The 16,686-nt window shown below is 42.1% G+C and overlaps 2 protein-coding genes across 2 annotated transcripts; one reads left to right on the forward strand and one right to left on the reverse strand.

The window, feature by feature from the left end:
- Window positions 1–4,120: 4,120 nt before the first annotated feature.
- LOC108059750 (probable isocitrate dehydrogenase [NAD] subunit alpha, mitochondrial) lies at window positions 4,121–5,492 on the forward strand. Its single transcript, XM_017145170.3, has one exon. The coding sequence runs from the start codon at window positions 4,214–4,216 to the stop codon at window positions 5,372–5,374; it is 1,161 nt and encodes a 386-aa protein (XP_017000659.2). The 5' UTR covers window positions 4,121–4,213; the 3' UTR covers window positions 5,375–5,492.
- Window positions 5,493–11,552: 6,060 nt separating this feature from the next.
- LOC108059741 (luciferin 4-monooxygenase) lies at window positions 11,553–14,112 on the reverse strand. Its single transcript, XM_017145158.3, has 4 exons — window positions 13,949–14,112; window positions 13,492–13,886; window positions 12,670–12,786; window positions 11,553–12,611 (listed from the first exon to the last, which is right to left on the reverse strand). The coding sequence occupies exons 1-4, from the start codon at window positions 14,096–14,098 to the stop codon at window positions 11,660–11,662; spliced, it is 1,614 nt and encodes a 537-aa protein (XP_017000647.2). The 5' UTR covers window positions 14,099–14,112; the 3' UTR covers window positions 11,553–11,659.
- Window positions 14,113–16,686: the final 2,574 nt, after the last annotated feature.

The following is a 16,686-nucleotide window of genomic DNA, read 5'->3' on the forward strand; positions in this document are numbered from 1 at the left end:
AGATATCCTGGTGCTGCGAGGTCCTCATCCTCGTCCTCGTCCATTTCCACGTACTGCCATCGTTTTCGCTGAGATATGCAAGGCACACAGAACGCGGAGCAGAACGAGGACGAGAAAGGACCAGAGAAATGGCTGCAAAAAGAGCAGTTCTTTAAGAACTTAATTAACTTTTTGTTTCTGTGTTATTGCCGCCCGTGGATGGAACGTGCATGGGGACCGTAAAAATATACATATATCCCACAATATTTAACTGTCACATTGTGCGACTTTTTACGCTTCGGCAAACGCATAAACAAACCGCATTGCGTGCAAAAATATTCTCAATACTGTGACTGGAATACTGTCAAAGTATTATATATATTTATATATGGACTGGGCTCCTGCGGCTTTTGTGCATTTTAATTGCAATTATTTAGCACAGCCAGAGAAAAGGAAATTTAATAGTAGGCCTTCTCTGACAGCTGCAGTTTAGTTGGCCTTTCAGTTTCGGCAATTATTCAAACTGCTCTAAACACTATTTCCATTCGATTCCATTTCAGAGAGCTGTCAAATATCTGTTTACTTGCCTACAATTTATTTATTTGCGAACATGCTAATCAATCCAATGGCATTGGCAAATATTTGTCTGCACGCAACTCTCGGCTTGATTAAAAATGTTTATTTAATTGAGTCGCTGGGCAAATCGATATAAGATTTTGCAAATCCCAGGAGATACTTGTGTGCAATCTCCAACTTGCGAATTCGAGCGTTTCTGTGGCCAGCCGCAAAGTGACTCAATATTATGAGGTGATTGGCATGTAAATGATGTGGCCCACCGCAAACGAGGCTTGTGATAAATATTTTTAATCACCCTATAATTGATTTACTCGGTCGGGCAGACACTTTGCAATTAAGTCAGCAATTAATCATCGAATTCTTCGGCAGCTAAACAGTTTATGGAATTTCCTAAACTGTATTGCTTTGTAAGTAGTGGCCTTAAATCATAACCGCCTGGTATTTAAACTCTCTGTTTGCTCATTCCGCTCATCAATTTTTATTAAAAGTACACACTTTAATGGTTTTCATTTTTATTTGCACACATAACATGTTTTTTTTTGCTGTGCAAATAGTAGGTTGTAATTAATGCCAAGCCAGCGCCATAAATAAATACGAATTGGACATGTTTGGCACTCAAATGCTCAATTATTATTTCACAGGTGACCCACAAAAAGCTTTCTGCTTTAGGTTTTGATTATTCTTTTGCCAGCCATAAATAATCGAGTGTTGGCGAGAGTAAGCCCAGTTATAGCCATCGTTTCACTTGATCCTGCACCGATAAAAATGGTAAAAAGAAAATTAAATCGATTTTATGAAATTTGCATCGATTTATTTCGAGAATATCATGTTCGAAATACCGTGAATATGTTTTTTCTAGCTTTTACTCGCATCTATTTTTGATTGGGAGGTATTTTTAAAAGGTGGCCATCTCTTTTTTTGATTTCGAAAAGTGGCCATCTGGACTTTTGTTCTCTTCGTCGATTTAAAAGTAATTTCCAAACGCCATCTTGATTTTTGGTTCTCTTTTTCGATTTTAAAGTAATTTTTAGTCAGACGAAACTACGACATTTTGACTCTTTTTCGACTTACAAATATTTTTGAAATGAGAGTCAATTGGTCAAAATTCTTCTTTTGTATAAATATCAATTAGATATCTTCATATTTTTTCCACCTGTGTTGGGCTATCAGGTGCGTGTCGAAAATTGCGTTTCCGTTTATAGCCATTTTTTGTGTTCCTGTGCAACGGACTCCAATTGCTGGGCAAAACAGGTGCCAGGATTCACACGCTTTTACCTGGGCAACCGCACTTCTATGAGATGCAGAAGAAACAAAGGGCAACAATAGAAATGCAAATTCTGATTTCAGCCGGATGGCACCGGATCTGCCGATGGGTAACCAGGGGCAACTCGCCTTGGAGAGTCGATAGCTTGACTCTTGAAGGGATTCGAAGAGGATTTCATGAGGATGAGGCCAGAACAAACGAAGCGTAAGCCCTCGGAAGGCGGGGAAGAAAAGCGAAACTGACGAGTCCGAATATGTAAATATTGACCGAGACAATCAAATATGCAACAGTATTTTTCTCCGATTTTTCTTTTCCTTTTTCTGGGTCCCGTCTTAAATTTCCAACTCTCATTGACAAAAGGGTTGCACGTCCCCTGACTACATAAACAACCAAATCTGTCCGTCCGTTGCTTTGGGTGTGAAAACCTCTCTTTTTGCCTGCTTTTTTTTTGGCAAGAGTTGTTTTGGCCAGAGGGCAAGCCCTTAAATCAACATGTAGCCCATAGAAATGATAAACTGGGCTTGCATTATTCATGAGCTCGGAGCGGGACTAATGAAAATCAACGGATCATAACTGCTCATTCCAGCATTTAGCCCAGTAACCTTGATAAGAAGCTTTATCATCTGCACTCGACTAACTAACTATATGAAAGCGCTTCCTTTGACGTTAAAAGGGAAAGCTTTCACCGTTAAACCGCAGATCAGCTTACATGTGTGAGTTCCCCGCTGTGGATTTCAATGAGTTTGCAGTTGCTTAAAAGTAATTCACTTAACGGGGTTTTCCTCCTTCGTCCTTCGTCAAATGCATCCGTTCGTGTATGTATATGTAGGTATGTAGAACTCACTGGCTGGAATTATGTATGCACTCGAGAGAACACACAACTTGTAAATAAGCCATGCATTTATATTGTTTTCCCCTTTCAGCCAAACGACTTGTATTATTCTTGTATTATCTGCCACGTCCTTAAACGCTTTCTAAGTGCAGGCACTTAGATGAGCTCCTGGGACTCATTGAAGGTTGCTTTTAGATACTTTTACAATGCACTTTTCAAAATTTTAACTCAGTTGTACAATGGAATTTAAATAAAAATCTAACACCAAAGAAAAAATTAAATTTAAAATCATAGGTTCTAATTGATATTTATATAATCTAATTATTTACAGTTAAAATTGTTTAAAAAAATTCTCTATAGTCGAAAGAAAGAACCAAAGCGGAAGGGAAAAGATGTACCAACTATTCTTAAATCCATATTATGGATACGAACTTCCTTAAATTAAGAAAATAAACCTCATCCGAATTGATACATACGATTTGAAGGAATCCTAAATGGTCTTGTGAATATCAATAAAATCGAGACAAAGAGACTGACACTTAGACAGGTCCTTGAATTGAATGTGCCAATCAGAAAGTCACCTTTCAAGGCCTTTGTCCTCCGGTCCTCCCACAGCCTACCCCCATCACCGTCGCCTCGATTTAACTTTCAATTTGCTGAACAGTGAACAATGAACGGGGTTAATAATAGTTTCGGTTCACACATTGTAAGTTTGTTCTTGGCCAATGTTTACACCAACTTTCCTAAGTTTTGGCCATTCGATGTGGACCGACTTTGTTGGCGAAGTGCACTCTGTTGGTTTTTATGGGCAGGAAGTTGTCAATATAGAGGCCATACGCGATAAAATATGATGCTAAAAAGCACGGCACCAAGATGACAAACAAACATTCGAGGGAATTGCAATTCTTGTTCGATATCTCTGAGATACTATGCTGTATCCTTGAAGGATTCACTGCCTCGCTGGCTCGTAAAAGTGAATCCAGAGTTGTCGTAAAACCTTGATGCATTGTTTTCGCTGATTACCAGTCTGCTGAAAATCATGGCGAAATAAACCTCATTTATAATTCTTAAATTGTAATCAGCCGGGGGCGAAATAATTACTGAATATTTATAACGCTTCCCTGTGGTCTGCGCTTAATGGTCGTCGATTTTAATGGTGTGCTTTTTACGCACGCCCACCGCTTTGAAAAATCACTGCTGCTGCTGGTATCATAATTGCCACGCCCCCTTGGGCGGAACGGAGGCGGTTCGAGGGGCGTTTCGGACATTTGTCTGTCGCCAGCAGTCGCCATTTGGTTTTTGGGCCGTTGACAAGCCATTTGTCACATTTACACAGCCGCAGGCGGAGGATTTCACCTGGATTTCACATTAAAGCAGCCCGGCTGGTCTTCAAAAAAATACCCCTGGCGACCTAGTTGGATGTGCTGCCAAGACATATTTCGCGGGAATTTATGAGCAGGCAATTGAAAGGCTGCCAAATCAATTGGCGGCCAAGAGGTTTTCGTAGCAAACAAGTCCTTTCCATTCAAAACTCTTAATTCGGGCCAAAAAAAAATTCAAAAATGAACACCTGGCACAAAATGAACACCTTGAGGAAAATGAACGTCTTACGGGAAATGAACATCTTGATGGGTGGCAACTCTTATCGACTTTATTCGGCCAAGGATCAGAAGGCGAAACCCCAGGAGAAGCCCAAGGGTAAGGAGAATCCCCAAAAACCGGTTGATCCTAGCAAGAAGACGACTAAGGTGACCATGATCAATGGCGAGGGCGTGGGTGCCGAGATGATGAGTGCCGTGCAGCAGGTGATTTGTGCCGTGAAGGCGCCCATTGAGTGGGACATCCACGAGGAGTACCTGGCCCCGGACAGCGAGGATGTTTCCAAGGAGATTCTGGACTCGCTGCGCGCCAACAAGGTGGGCATCAAGGGACCCGTGGACAGTCGCCACTGGCAGCGGCAGATCAGGAAGCAGTTCGCCCAGTTCGCCTACGTTTCGCTGTGCTCTAATATAGAGGGTTTGGACTCGCCCTACGGGGACTTCGATGTGGTGATCATCCGGGATCAGATGGAGGGGGACTACTCGGGAATCGAGCACTCTGTGGTTCCCGGGGTAATGCAGACCATCAAGGTGAGCACCACGGCGGGGGCAGCCAGGATTGCCCAGTTCGTATTTGACTATGCACTGAAGCACAATAGGAAGAAGATCACGGTGGCCCACAAGGCGAACATCATGCGGATGACGGACGGGAATTTCCTGGAGGCCATGCACGCGGAGGCCGAGAAGCATGCCGAGAAGATTCAGTTCGAGGAGAAGTACCTGGACACCTGCATCCTGAACATCCTTCTAAAACCTCACAAGTGCGATGTGATGGTCTCGTCGAGTATGTACGGCGATGTGATGCGGGTGATAACGGGCGGAATGGTGGGAGTGCCCGGTATTTGTCCAGGATACTCGGTTAGTTCTTTAGGCACCGTTTTCGACTCGCGGATGAAGGCGTGCCACGCCCTCGAGGGCAAGGATCTGGCCAATCCAACGGGGCCGCTGCTCTGCGCCGCCCTGATGCTGCACCACCTCAAGATGGACAAGCAGGCGGATCAGCTGGAGTGCGCGGTGCGCACCGTCTATAGGGACAGCGATATTCGCACACCGGATGTGGGCGGCAAGGCCAAGTGCTCCGAGTTCGTCAAGGCCGTCTGCGATTGCCTAGAGAACGCAAAGTAATGGGTAACAGGATGGCCAGAACTTAATTCCCTAAAATGCAATGGTGTTTCGAAATTTACCGACATTATAAACGATTAATAACCAAAAGTTCTGTAATTTGTTAAATTTTCTTTTAAATGCGTCGTTATTCTGCATTTGAACTACAAATGAAAGTTACATTAAATATAATTTAATTAATTATATTAATACTTTAAAACAATTCTTATCAGCTTATCTTACATTTTTTTTTTAAATTGTGGAATAAATTTTTTTTTAATATTAATTCTGTTTGAAACATTATTTACAAATTTTAAAACATATTCCTGTTCAAATGAAAATATTTTAAAAATGTTAAAAACAAGATTAAAATCCTATTTGTTTATTGTGATAACAATAAAATGTTTGGTTTGAATTTTATATTACAGAATATATGGGACGTTCCATATCAACCCGGCCACCCCCTTTTTTGATTTTTTTTGTATGTGGACAGTACCACATTGATTGCAAAGCCCCTTGCTTCCAATATTTTACCTCATACCCATTTTTTCAATGTTACCACTCTTTCGCCGTATATTCGCGCTGAAAGGAAAACACAAAATCATTTTTAACCTGCGAACGAAAGGCACAATCAGCATAGTTCAAAAGCAGAAAAATCTGTCTTTCGATGGCCGATTACGAGAAAAATAATAGATTTTTTAAGACCGTAGATGACCAAACGATAGCGTTTTTAAAGTCTAAAAGTAGGATTTCGTCTAAAGGGCCAGTCTGCAAAAATACCATTATATTTTTCTCAAAAGGCCCGAGTTTTAACGGATTTTATGCCACTGGTTTCAAAGTGGGATCTCTCTTGAGGAATTAGCTATGAATTCTTTTCATTGATTTGTTAATTTTTTCCAAAGCATATACGATTATTTTATATTACTTATTAGCATTATCTGACAGTTAACTACTACAAAAACGTAAAAAAGAATTCATAGCTAATTCCTCATGAGAGATCCCACTTTGAAATCAGTGGCATAAAATCCGTTAAATATGGGGCTTTCTGAGAAAAATATAATGGTATTTTTGCAGACTGGCCCTTTGGACGAAATCCTACTTTTAGACTTTAAAAACGCTATCGCTTGGTCATCTACGGTCTAATAAAATCTATTATTTTTCTCGTAACCGGCTATGGAAAGACAGGTTTTTCTGATTTTGAACCATGCCAATTGTTTCTTTCGTTCGCAGGATAAAAATGATTTTGTGTTTTCTTTTTTACGCGATTATACGGCGAAAGAGTGGTAACATTGAAAAAATGGGTATGGGGTAAAATATTGGAAGCAAAGGGCTTTGCAATCAATGTGGTACTTTCCACATAGAAAATTTAAAAAAAAGGGGGGTGGCCGGGTTGATATGGAGCGTCCCATATTTGATATCACTTTTAGTGTTTTTTCTCTGTGTAGGTCTTATAAATTATTACATCGGTCACTTAGTAATTGTGCTATATCTCTTCAGTTGATATTACAAAATAGGTACCTATTTTTTGTGATTGTAGTTTGGATGCAAGAAAATTGGCTAAAAGTCGTACTTTTAAAGATCTTTCAGTTTATGATCAGAATAAAAGTGATGCCAATTTTTCGGCAGTGTGATTTCATGTGCCTGGGAAATACATTGTGACAACTGGCTTTCTTTGGCGGAAAACTATCGGCGAACTAAACACATTTATAATATGTAATTACCTCGCATTTAATTCACTCGCTTCGCTGGGGGTCATAAAAGTCGCCATTCGCTTGGCTATCGCTTGCCAGAAGTCGCAGTCGTATATTTATATAGCCTCGGTGCTCTCTTTTCCCAGTTTTCCGCTTTAAGTTTTCCAGATCCTGGCTGCTTGCAGTGCATTTCGGCAGATTTATGGCCGTCCGGCATTAACCGCCGCAGATGCCAGCTGCAGTTTCCTTTGCCCCTGCTTTTTCGGCTCTTAATTAAGTTGCATTTCGAGTCCTGCCACGTGGCCGCAATGCCACGTGGAAAGTGGAAGGGGGAAGGTCGCCAAAACGGGGTTGCAAGAGCACTCTCTGATAATAAAAGCACATGTTGACATCTGCCCACAGTGTCAGGCGGCCATTATGCACCTATTCGCTGTTTTTTGGGTGGCAGATAGTGGGGGGAATGGGTGAAAAGGAGAATCTTTTAGTGCCGCTTAAGCTTTTTACACATTTTCGTTTATGGCCGCTGCCATTTCGCTGGAGGAGCAGCACATTTCCCCAACCAGGACGTGCTGTCAAGGCTTTCTGCCTATTAGTCCTTGGCCGAAAGGATATGCTCCTCTGTTTCTCCGCTCAAATTGGAATGCCATAAAAATACAGAGGTATGTGTACTCTGTGTGCCAGTCCTGCTTATTTAAAAATCATCTGAGAAAACTGAGAAGGAAAAGGGCTTATTTCTGCTGTCATCTTCTCCTTCTGCTGACTTGTGTTCCATTTGAGCCTTGAATCCTTTCCTTTTTTCTCCCTTTCTGTGATGGCGCCCTCTCGTATCTGGTGTTTGTCTGCGTCGACTTCCGTTTCCGGTTGCACGCTCGCCATTGTTTCACCCCTTTTTATGACTTCTGGCGCACATGATTCGTATTCCGTATAGCTGCCCCTTTTCCCTCTTCCCTTTTCCAGTTTTGATGAATTTTTATTAAAAGCAAATGGCCAATGCACCAAAATGGAAATCCAAATCAAAGCGAAATGGCCAGAATGCTGCCGAATGAAAATGTCCATTCAATTTCTGGCCCATGCATGCGTTGCGAATGCGGAAAATACAGATCCAAAAAACTGAGGTGTCCTTGTAGAGTTTTGATAGCCAAAAGCTGTGATTTAATCAAAAAAGCTTAAATTCGTTTCGGGAGCCCAATAAATGTCCTTATAGTGACTGCTATTTATTTCTTTGTTTTTCCACGGCACAACCTTTGACCTTCTCGGACCTTTTCGGTTACTGCTTCTCCAGTCAGTTGGAAGTTTGTTTGTTTCCTCTCAAGGCAACGAACTGCGAATAGGAAGCGGGAATTGACTTTCCCCCCGCGTTCTTGGACCTTAACCAAATAGCAAAGTAACAAAGTAAGAAAACAACAAAATTTCAGTGAATTAAGCGGGTTGCGCCACAATTAACCCCTTCGAATCGCTGACAGTTGCCAGGCTGCCGAATGCTTTGGTAATTTGGCCCGTGGGCATCATTTGCACAATTCCCCCGATAAGAATGACCATTGAGTGTGGGTGTTGGTGGGTGGTTCCAGCGACCTTGAGGGTGTTTTTTGGGGAAGAAATTGGCAACGGGTTGAAGTGATTTGATTTAATCATCGACGCGTAGGCCAGGACAACGAGTGGCAATGAATTATTCATTGGCCCCTTGGAACTTAAATGCCTTTTGCAGCAACTCTTTGCCGCCAAGCAGTCTAGCAAGTCAGTCACGCTTTCAATGTAAATCTTCGCATTATAATTAACTTATCGAATCTGTTAACCGTATTATAAATTAGTTACGACTCGAGGGGTTTCTGAATAAATTTTAATTTACGGAATTTGTTTAAGGGGAATTTAATTTAAAGCGTTAAAAATACATTCCAGTTTAAATTACATTCTTTGGGATTTTCAATAAATATTTTTATTAATTAAAGTTGCTAAATAAATATTTTCTGAGGATCATAAAGTAGAATTCCAAGGTATTTACATTTCCAAATAATAATTACCAGGTAAAGAAATATCATCTAAGGACCCTCTATAAAATACAAATATTTCCACTCCAATGAAACTCACATGCGAATTAAAGCTTCGAGTAACGAGGAGAACTTGAAAGCAGAAAAGTAACAATTAAATTAACCTTTCCTTTACATCCACCTCCTTTTCCACTTCCTTTTCCCTTGCCATTTTTCGCTGTTTCGTGTTTTTGGCCAGGAGCAGAGAGTCATAAGCCAACAGTAAACATTTGCGACATTAGCGATGAACATTTTTAGCCGAACAGCTCCTGCAGCTGAAATTGCTGCGATGATACATTGCCGGCAGCAATGCAATTAAGAATGCCACCGACCACCCGAATCCCGAATGCCCTGAATCACCAGGATCACCTGGATATCCAAGCCACCTGGATTCGTGGCTCCTGAAAACTGAGAGCTTCATGTAATAAACAATGGCAAACGGCAAATGGCGAATGGCAAATGGCGTTCGAGTTGACAGCGGAACACTGAAACGGTAATTGCATGTAAACATCGTTTCTGAGCGGTGGTGCATTGTGTTTTCGGCGGTGCAATAGCCAGTCCACTTGCCTGTGGCGATGGCATAATTAGTGAGTGAGTGAGTGGGTGAGTCGGTGGAGGAGTGATTAAAGCCCGACGAACGAGACGGATCGGGTGTCCTCCGCAGATAAAGACTCGCCGGCTGCCACGTCACTCAGTTAACCAAGCAATCGCCGCCCTCCAGCTGGGCGTCCATCAATCACACAATTGCCTCTGGCCGCCCAGTCAAGAGTCTTGAGTCCTGAGTCCATTCAGCGGCCATCAATGCCAGGATCTGTTAAGTCCTCGTCCGCCGGCTAGAATGGATGGAGTGTGGACTTTCGCAAGGTATTGTATGGCATGGCTGTCAGCAATCGAAGCGAACCAAATCCAAAATCCAAAATCACCTCGTGCGTGGGCCAAACGTCAATCACTTTTGGATTTGGAGGTGCCTTCGAAACATTTACTTCTTAAAAGGTGCTACCTTTACAGAACCAAGCATTTAATTATAAAATATTATATTTATTTGAAACCTTTTCAGGCACGGCTATCCTAAGAAAAAGTTTACTTTATAAACTATTTTAATTAGTACCTAATTTAGTGAATTTTTCTGACATTTTAACTTTAATAACCAAATTCAAAATTTCAACATTGTAATCAAAAACAAATGTTTAAAATACAGTTATTATTTAAGTAAAATATTAACTAATTTATAATTTATTTTTCTTGTAATACGGATTCCGTTACGAATTTTTGTTTCCGTGCAGTAGCAGTAGAAATGCAATTATCTAATATCAAACATTTAGAAACCATTAAAATACAAATCTTTTAATTAAATCTGAGCTATTTCAACACCCCAACTAATATCCCAAAACCATTTTCTAAGCGGCTGCATTAAACTTTAGCTGCCGCCACAAAATAATCCAAGGGAATTCCCACAAGCTGCCAGCGGCAAATTCAAATGTGGAGCCAGCGATTTCAGCAATTTGCCACTGAATTCACGAGGGGCTTGTGGCATCCGGAGACGATGGATGCGAAGGAGACAGAGCTGAAAAGATGTCCTGTGGGCGTCGTCCTAGTGGCAAAAGCAGGCCGATTGTGCTTATGTTTATGAGCCTTTATTTACGACTTAAATTTGAATAATTTACGATGGCGACGACGGCGAGCTAAGAATGCAGTGCAATGCAGCAAAGGGGATGGGAATATCACTTTTAGGAAAGCCACCCGAGAGGCAAAACCAAAACAGGACATGCTACATTGAATTTGCTAGGCCAAAAGTGGTTTGGTTTGGTCATCCAAGTTTTTAGCAAAGCCCCTGATGGAAAAACATTGCGAAATCGAGCAGATTGTGCCGCGTGCGGCGGAAACAGCGGTTGCGATAGCGTTGAACGCAACCGGAAACACAAAATGCCACCATCGACAGGAAGGTAAATTATTGCAATCGGACTGCCAGACATTTTCATTTCCATTTCCAACGCCATTTCCATAACCGTAAATTGTTGCAGTGGCTGTGACAAAAGGTGTTCGTATACCAAAAAGGATTAAAAACCGAGGGATTGGCCTTACGCACGGAAATTCGCCATTATTCGGACTTTGGAAACCGGAAAACCACGTTGAGCGCCGCATTCAAACGTGGTTAAAATGGCTATTCAAAATAGCGCCACTGGATTAAATGACATTTGGCTGGCTTAATTGACTAATTTATTTACTTTGCCTTAATTAAGATCTTAATGATGCATTTATACTACTTTATCTTTATTATCGTCATAGCAATAGCTATGCAGACATTTTGAAGATAAATAAAATATATTTTTGGCCTATCTTATCTCCTTACATTTTAAGTTAATTAAATAGATAAATGAAAGCTATGCTGATAAAGTTCTTATAAAAGATAAGGCGAAAGTTTAATAGCTCTTAACTACTTTGTGGCGGTAAAAGGCTCAAAAACAAAACCCAAAACATAATCTAATAACAAATTTAAGCTTTAATTATTACGAATTAACGACAATAAGTTTTAAATTGTTCTTTTAACCAATAAACAGGTAACTCAATTTTATAAGTATTCTCTAGATTACAAATTAGAAGCTAATGGGCTTGGTTTCCTGGAAGACGTCACGAGCTAGGCTCCTCATGACTTTGCCATTGGCATTTTTGGGGAACTTGTCCACGAAGATGACGCCGGCATTCAGCTGCTTGTAGTCCACCACCACCCGCTGGGCCACGTGATCGATGATCTTCTCCTCGGCGATTTCAGCTCCTTCCTTCTTGATGATCAGAGCTCCGGCGGCATCGCCATACCGAGCATCCCGAACTCCCACCACGCACACGTGCTCCACTTCCGGCAGCTCGGCGATGATTTGCTCGATCTCGTTGGGCCAATAGTGCTTGGACTTGTACTTCAACAGATCCTTCTTGCGGTCCACCAGGTAGAGGTTATTGTCCTCGTCGAAGTAGCCAAGGTCACCAAGGTTGATCCATCCATTCTGGAGCGTGGCTGCCGTGTCCTCGGGATTGGCCAGGTAGCCCTCCCACTTCAGGCCGATATCGATAAGCACCTCTCCCGTTTGATTCACTCCCAACTGCTGACCGTCCTCGCCAATGACCTTGATCCTCATGCCGGGCGCCAGTCGGCCCACCGAGCACTCCAGATTATGATCCACGTTGATGGTCACCACGCCCGTTTCCGTGGTTCCATACGAGAACATCACGTAGGTCCGAGGCATCAGCTCCTGTGCCTTGCGAAGCAGAGCCAGGGAAATCCAGCCACCGATCACAAAGGCAATATTCAGGGGAGCCAGCTTCTCGGGAGTGGCCAGTGGACTGGTGTAGAGCTCGTAGGCCTGCCAGGGGGCCATCGCCAGGCAGGTGACCTTGTACTTGTTGATCATATACAGGGCCGTCTCCGCACTGAAGGTCTTCTGGGAAATGATGCGAGTGAAGCCACAGGTGAGATTCATTACGGTAATCGAGAATCCGGTCATCCAGTCAATGGTGGCACTGGTGTACAGCACGTCGGTACTGATGCAGAGACTACAGAGGGTATATGGGTTAGTAGGGGCATCTTTCAGGGGTTCCGTTTAGAACTCACGAGTTGGTCGATGCAATGTGGCGGTGGGAGAGGGCCACGGCCTTGGGCAAACCGGCTGTGCCGGAGGAGCACAGAACCACGGCGATCTGGTCACCACCAGTGGCCAAGGAAGCGGGTCTGGAAGGGGGTAAGAAAATTAAATAATTAATTAAAGGGTTAAAGAAACTGATATGCAACAAATTTTTAAAAAATTGAGCTTAAAATTTAAATTTAAAAAAAATTAAAAAATTATCAAATTATTGAATTGGAATCTATTAAAAAGATAAATTTATATTTTACAGAGAATTAATAAATTGCCTTAAAATCATTTAGTATATATTATTAAAAATTGTCGATAAAAATCATTCAAAAATGCCATAATACAATGATAACAAAATATTAACTGTCATAATTCTACGATTAAGGGTCGGTTTCTCGATTATTTTACCAGCTGTTTGGGTGTAATTCAAAGGAAAAGTCAGCAGTGATTTCGTTTCTTCTTCTTAGTTGGCTTTGGCAAATCAGCTGTCATTCTATCGAGTCGAAAACGCTTAACAGGGACTCCGAGTCCCTGTCAAAGTTAGCTCCCACATTCATGCTCGAGAAAGTCAAAATGCCTTAGCAGGGACTTTATCTGTTCGAGAAATGTTAGCCGGCACTCGAGAAACCGGCCCTAAGTGTCTATAATTTCTAAATCTGATTGAATATAGAATTTAAATAATGTTATTGCTATCAATTAATTTTGACCAAAAATCATCTTTTTACTTCAAGATAAGGGTCAAATTACGAAATAAATGGCTAAATTTTTTAAAATCTGTAAAGTAGTGAAATATCTTTACTTACACATAGATTTTCTCGGCGGGATGGGGCTTGACCAAATCCTCGATGCTCGTCACGCCCTCCACTTTGCCAGTGAGAGTTATCAGTTTAGGCGACCACTCCTGGGTGATCTCCTTGATGCGGTCGTAGTCGGATCCGTCGATGAACATGATCTTGGGCTTGGTGACCGAGAAGAGTCCCTTGACGATGGCCGGCTCCCGTGAATAGTTGACGGCGTGGAAGGGCGTGGCCTGGAAGAAGCAGGCGGTGGCCACGGGGATCACGAAGGTGCTGGAGTTGGCGATGATGCCCACGCGGTCGTCCTGGGTGAGGCCCGCGCTCTTGAAGAACAGGGCGATCCGGGTGGCGTAGGCCAGCATGTCGGCGTTGGTCAGAACGGTGCCGTCGTCGTCGGTGATCTACTTTTATATAATCGAGCTCATCAGACCCCGGATATCCGGCTAGCCAAACAATCGTTTACCTGAATCACATTGGTGGGCCAGCAGCGCAGCGAGTTGAAGACGATCTGGCCTATCGACGTGTCCTGGGCATACATCGTGGGCCTCGGCGGGCCGCTCCAGATCTTCGTCTCCTGGTTGTAGAAGGTGGGGAAAACCGCCTTGGTCGGCATTTTGCTAGTCCGGTTTTAATTCGCTACTGAGTAGCCAGTCGGCCCTACATTGTCTTTTATATCGCCTGCGGGAGGGTCGCTTATCATATCAATTAAGCGGCAATCGGCACACGCGCGGAGTCCAAAGTTTGGCAAAAATAAGCCCAAGATTTATGGGTAAGGGTAACATCAGCTGATTTTTGTTATGGGCCCCCGTCTAATCTGGTTCGAGTCGATTTCATTTTAATTTCCGCTCAAATTAGGCAGTGACTTCCGTATTTTTTGCGCCCTGGCAACGACGCGTGCCGGGATCCCCTGCGAAACCATGACTAATTGAGAAACTAAAATAGTTGACAAGAAGAATTTGCATCGGAAATGCATTTTTAAAATAATTTATATTTTAATAATTAATTGTTGATAATAAAATATTTACCGAAATGTTTAAAACTGTCTCATTGCTGCTTTATTATAACAATATTTTACTTTTTAATTTCATTGGCAAAAAAAAACTTTATAAGGAAAGGGATAGAAGAGCTATTTGAATTTCCTTTTTGGTTTGATATTTTTTTAAAAATGTAGAAGGTAATAAAAAAAGATGCAAGTAATTATATATCTATAATTTCTCGGTCGTGTTACTTTTTCTTAAACTCCCAACCAAGATTGTGGTATTGCAACTATTTTCTCTCCTTAAACTTCACTTAAATTCAGCTCTGTGCTACCATCAAAGAACCTACCGAAATAGTTCCTTTTAAATGAACTCAACGCCGGCATTTTATTATGGTTGTAATATTTTTGAGGCGGGGCCACGCCCTGTTGCGCTATTTGCATTGTGTGTGTGTGTCGGCGCCCCACAAACGCGGGCGCCACCTCCCAAAAGTTCCGGGAGTTCCTGGAGTTCGTACATCCCCAGCATGCATATATTAACATGAAATTACAGACAGAACGGCCAAAAAGCGAGCAAAATAGTTTAAAGTGTTTCTGAATTTGTTTGGCAAAATGAGCAGGGGGCAGGGGCCAAGGGGCATGGAAAATGCAGTAGGAAAAGGACCCGGAAAAGCACCCGGACAAGATGCTCCCAGAGATTGGCATGCAAATGCAGAGTTTCCACAGCCCGGAAACTGCATCTTAAAGCTTTAAGTCCTTCACATTTTCGGGGCATGTTCCGTTCCGTTTCGATTCGATGCCGATTTGATTGGCGGTTTTGGGCGTCCATTCTGGCGGATTCCCTCAAAGTGGTCGCTTTGCCTACTCAGGCGTGACAGGAGGTGTCAGTTAATAATGCGCATTATAATGAGACGCCCCTGGGACAGCCACGCCCACTCAATCCGCCTCCCAAGAGGTAGTCGCACCGCAAGTTTGTCGGACTGATGAGATGTATCATATGGCAGCCGGTTTAATTAATTAACATCACTTCGAGTGCAAATGGTTACATAATTGCATTTAGTAGTCGATCCTAGTCGATGATAAGGAAATACTATAATTCCGTAAAGCTTATCTCTATAAGTCACCGGCGATTTCTGAATGAAAGTGCACCCCAGCTTAAGGGGTTTTAGCCCCCTATCTGTGATAAGTCACCTTAAATGCCGGGATGGCTAAGAAAAGATATCTCAAGTGCAAAGTGTTGCATAATTGCACCGGCTGTCGATGACTGATAGGGAATACTATTCAGCTGGAACTTATCTCCATACGACATTGTTACCCTCTGAATGAATAATACGCTTCCTTGATAGGGTTCAAATTTTGAGATAAGTCAAAAGTGAAACGGCGGAGCTAATTGGATTGGCTTAGATATCATCCCATATGTAAATAAAAGGCTTATCAGTATTATTATTATGAGTAATGATACTGGCCAGCAAAAAGTTTAATTTAATTTCTCAGTACATTTTCTTTTACTGTCGTTGGATTTACATAGTTAGATTTTTCTAAAAATTGTATATTGTTTCCTGACATGGAAATATTTTGTTATATTTTATTTAAATATATTATAAGGAGACTGATAAGGAGACTAAAATAATAAATATTTTAAAAGTTCTTGAAAATATTTAAATGTCTTAAATCAGAATTTTAAATTTCGAGATATAAATAATTTGTTTGTTGTTAAAGAGCACAGATATATGTCAAGTCGAGCTACTTCCCGTTTTTTCTAACCCTTCTTATAATGAAACAGATTAGTTTAGATTTATGGCTCTAGCATATTTCCCTTTTTCTATTCAGAGCTGCCTCCAACTTTGTGTGCCGGCGTTCTGCGGTCAGTGTCCCTGACCTTAGACAATCGCCCAGCTCTCGGTGGCGAAAAAAAACAGTTGGATTTGCGTTCGGGGCGTTATCACGCTTATCACACTTGTTGGAGGTCCACGGCCACGTGTTCGATGTATTTTGGCCGAGCGCAACTGTCATAAATCTTGCATACGCCCCGTGGGCATGCGCGTTCTGGGTTCCGATTTCACGGCGTTCCCGAAAACATCGCTCCATTCATAAAGTGAGGCGATGTTTCGGTCGGCCGAAGGACTAGGATGCTGGGACATACGATGCTGCCAGGAACCGGGCCAACAGTCTGCTGTCTGGGGACTTGGACACGCTCAGACAGTTTGCGGTGATTCCTTCGACGA

The sequence above is a fragment of the Drosophila takahashii genome, chromosome 2R, assembly GCF_030179915.1.
Source record: "Drosophila takahashii strain IR98-3 E-12201 chromosome 2R, DtakHiC1v2, whole genome shotgun sequence".
NCBI lineage: Eukaryota > Metazoa > Arthropoda > Insecta > Diptera > Drosophilidae > Drosophila > Drosophila takahashii.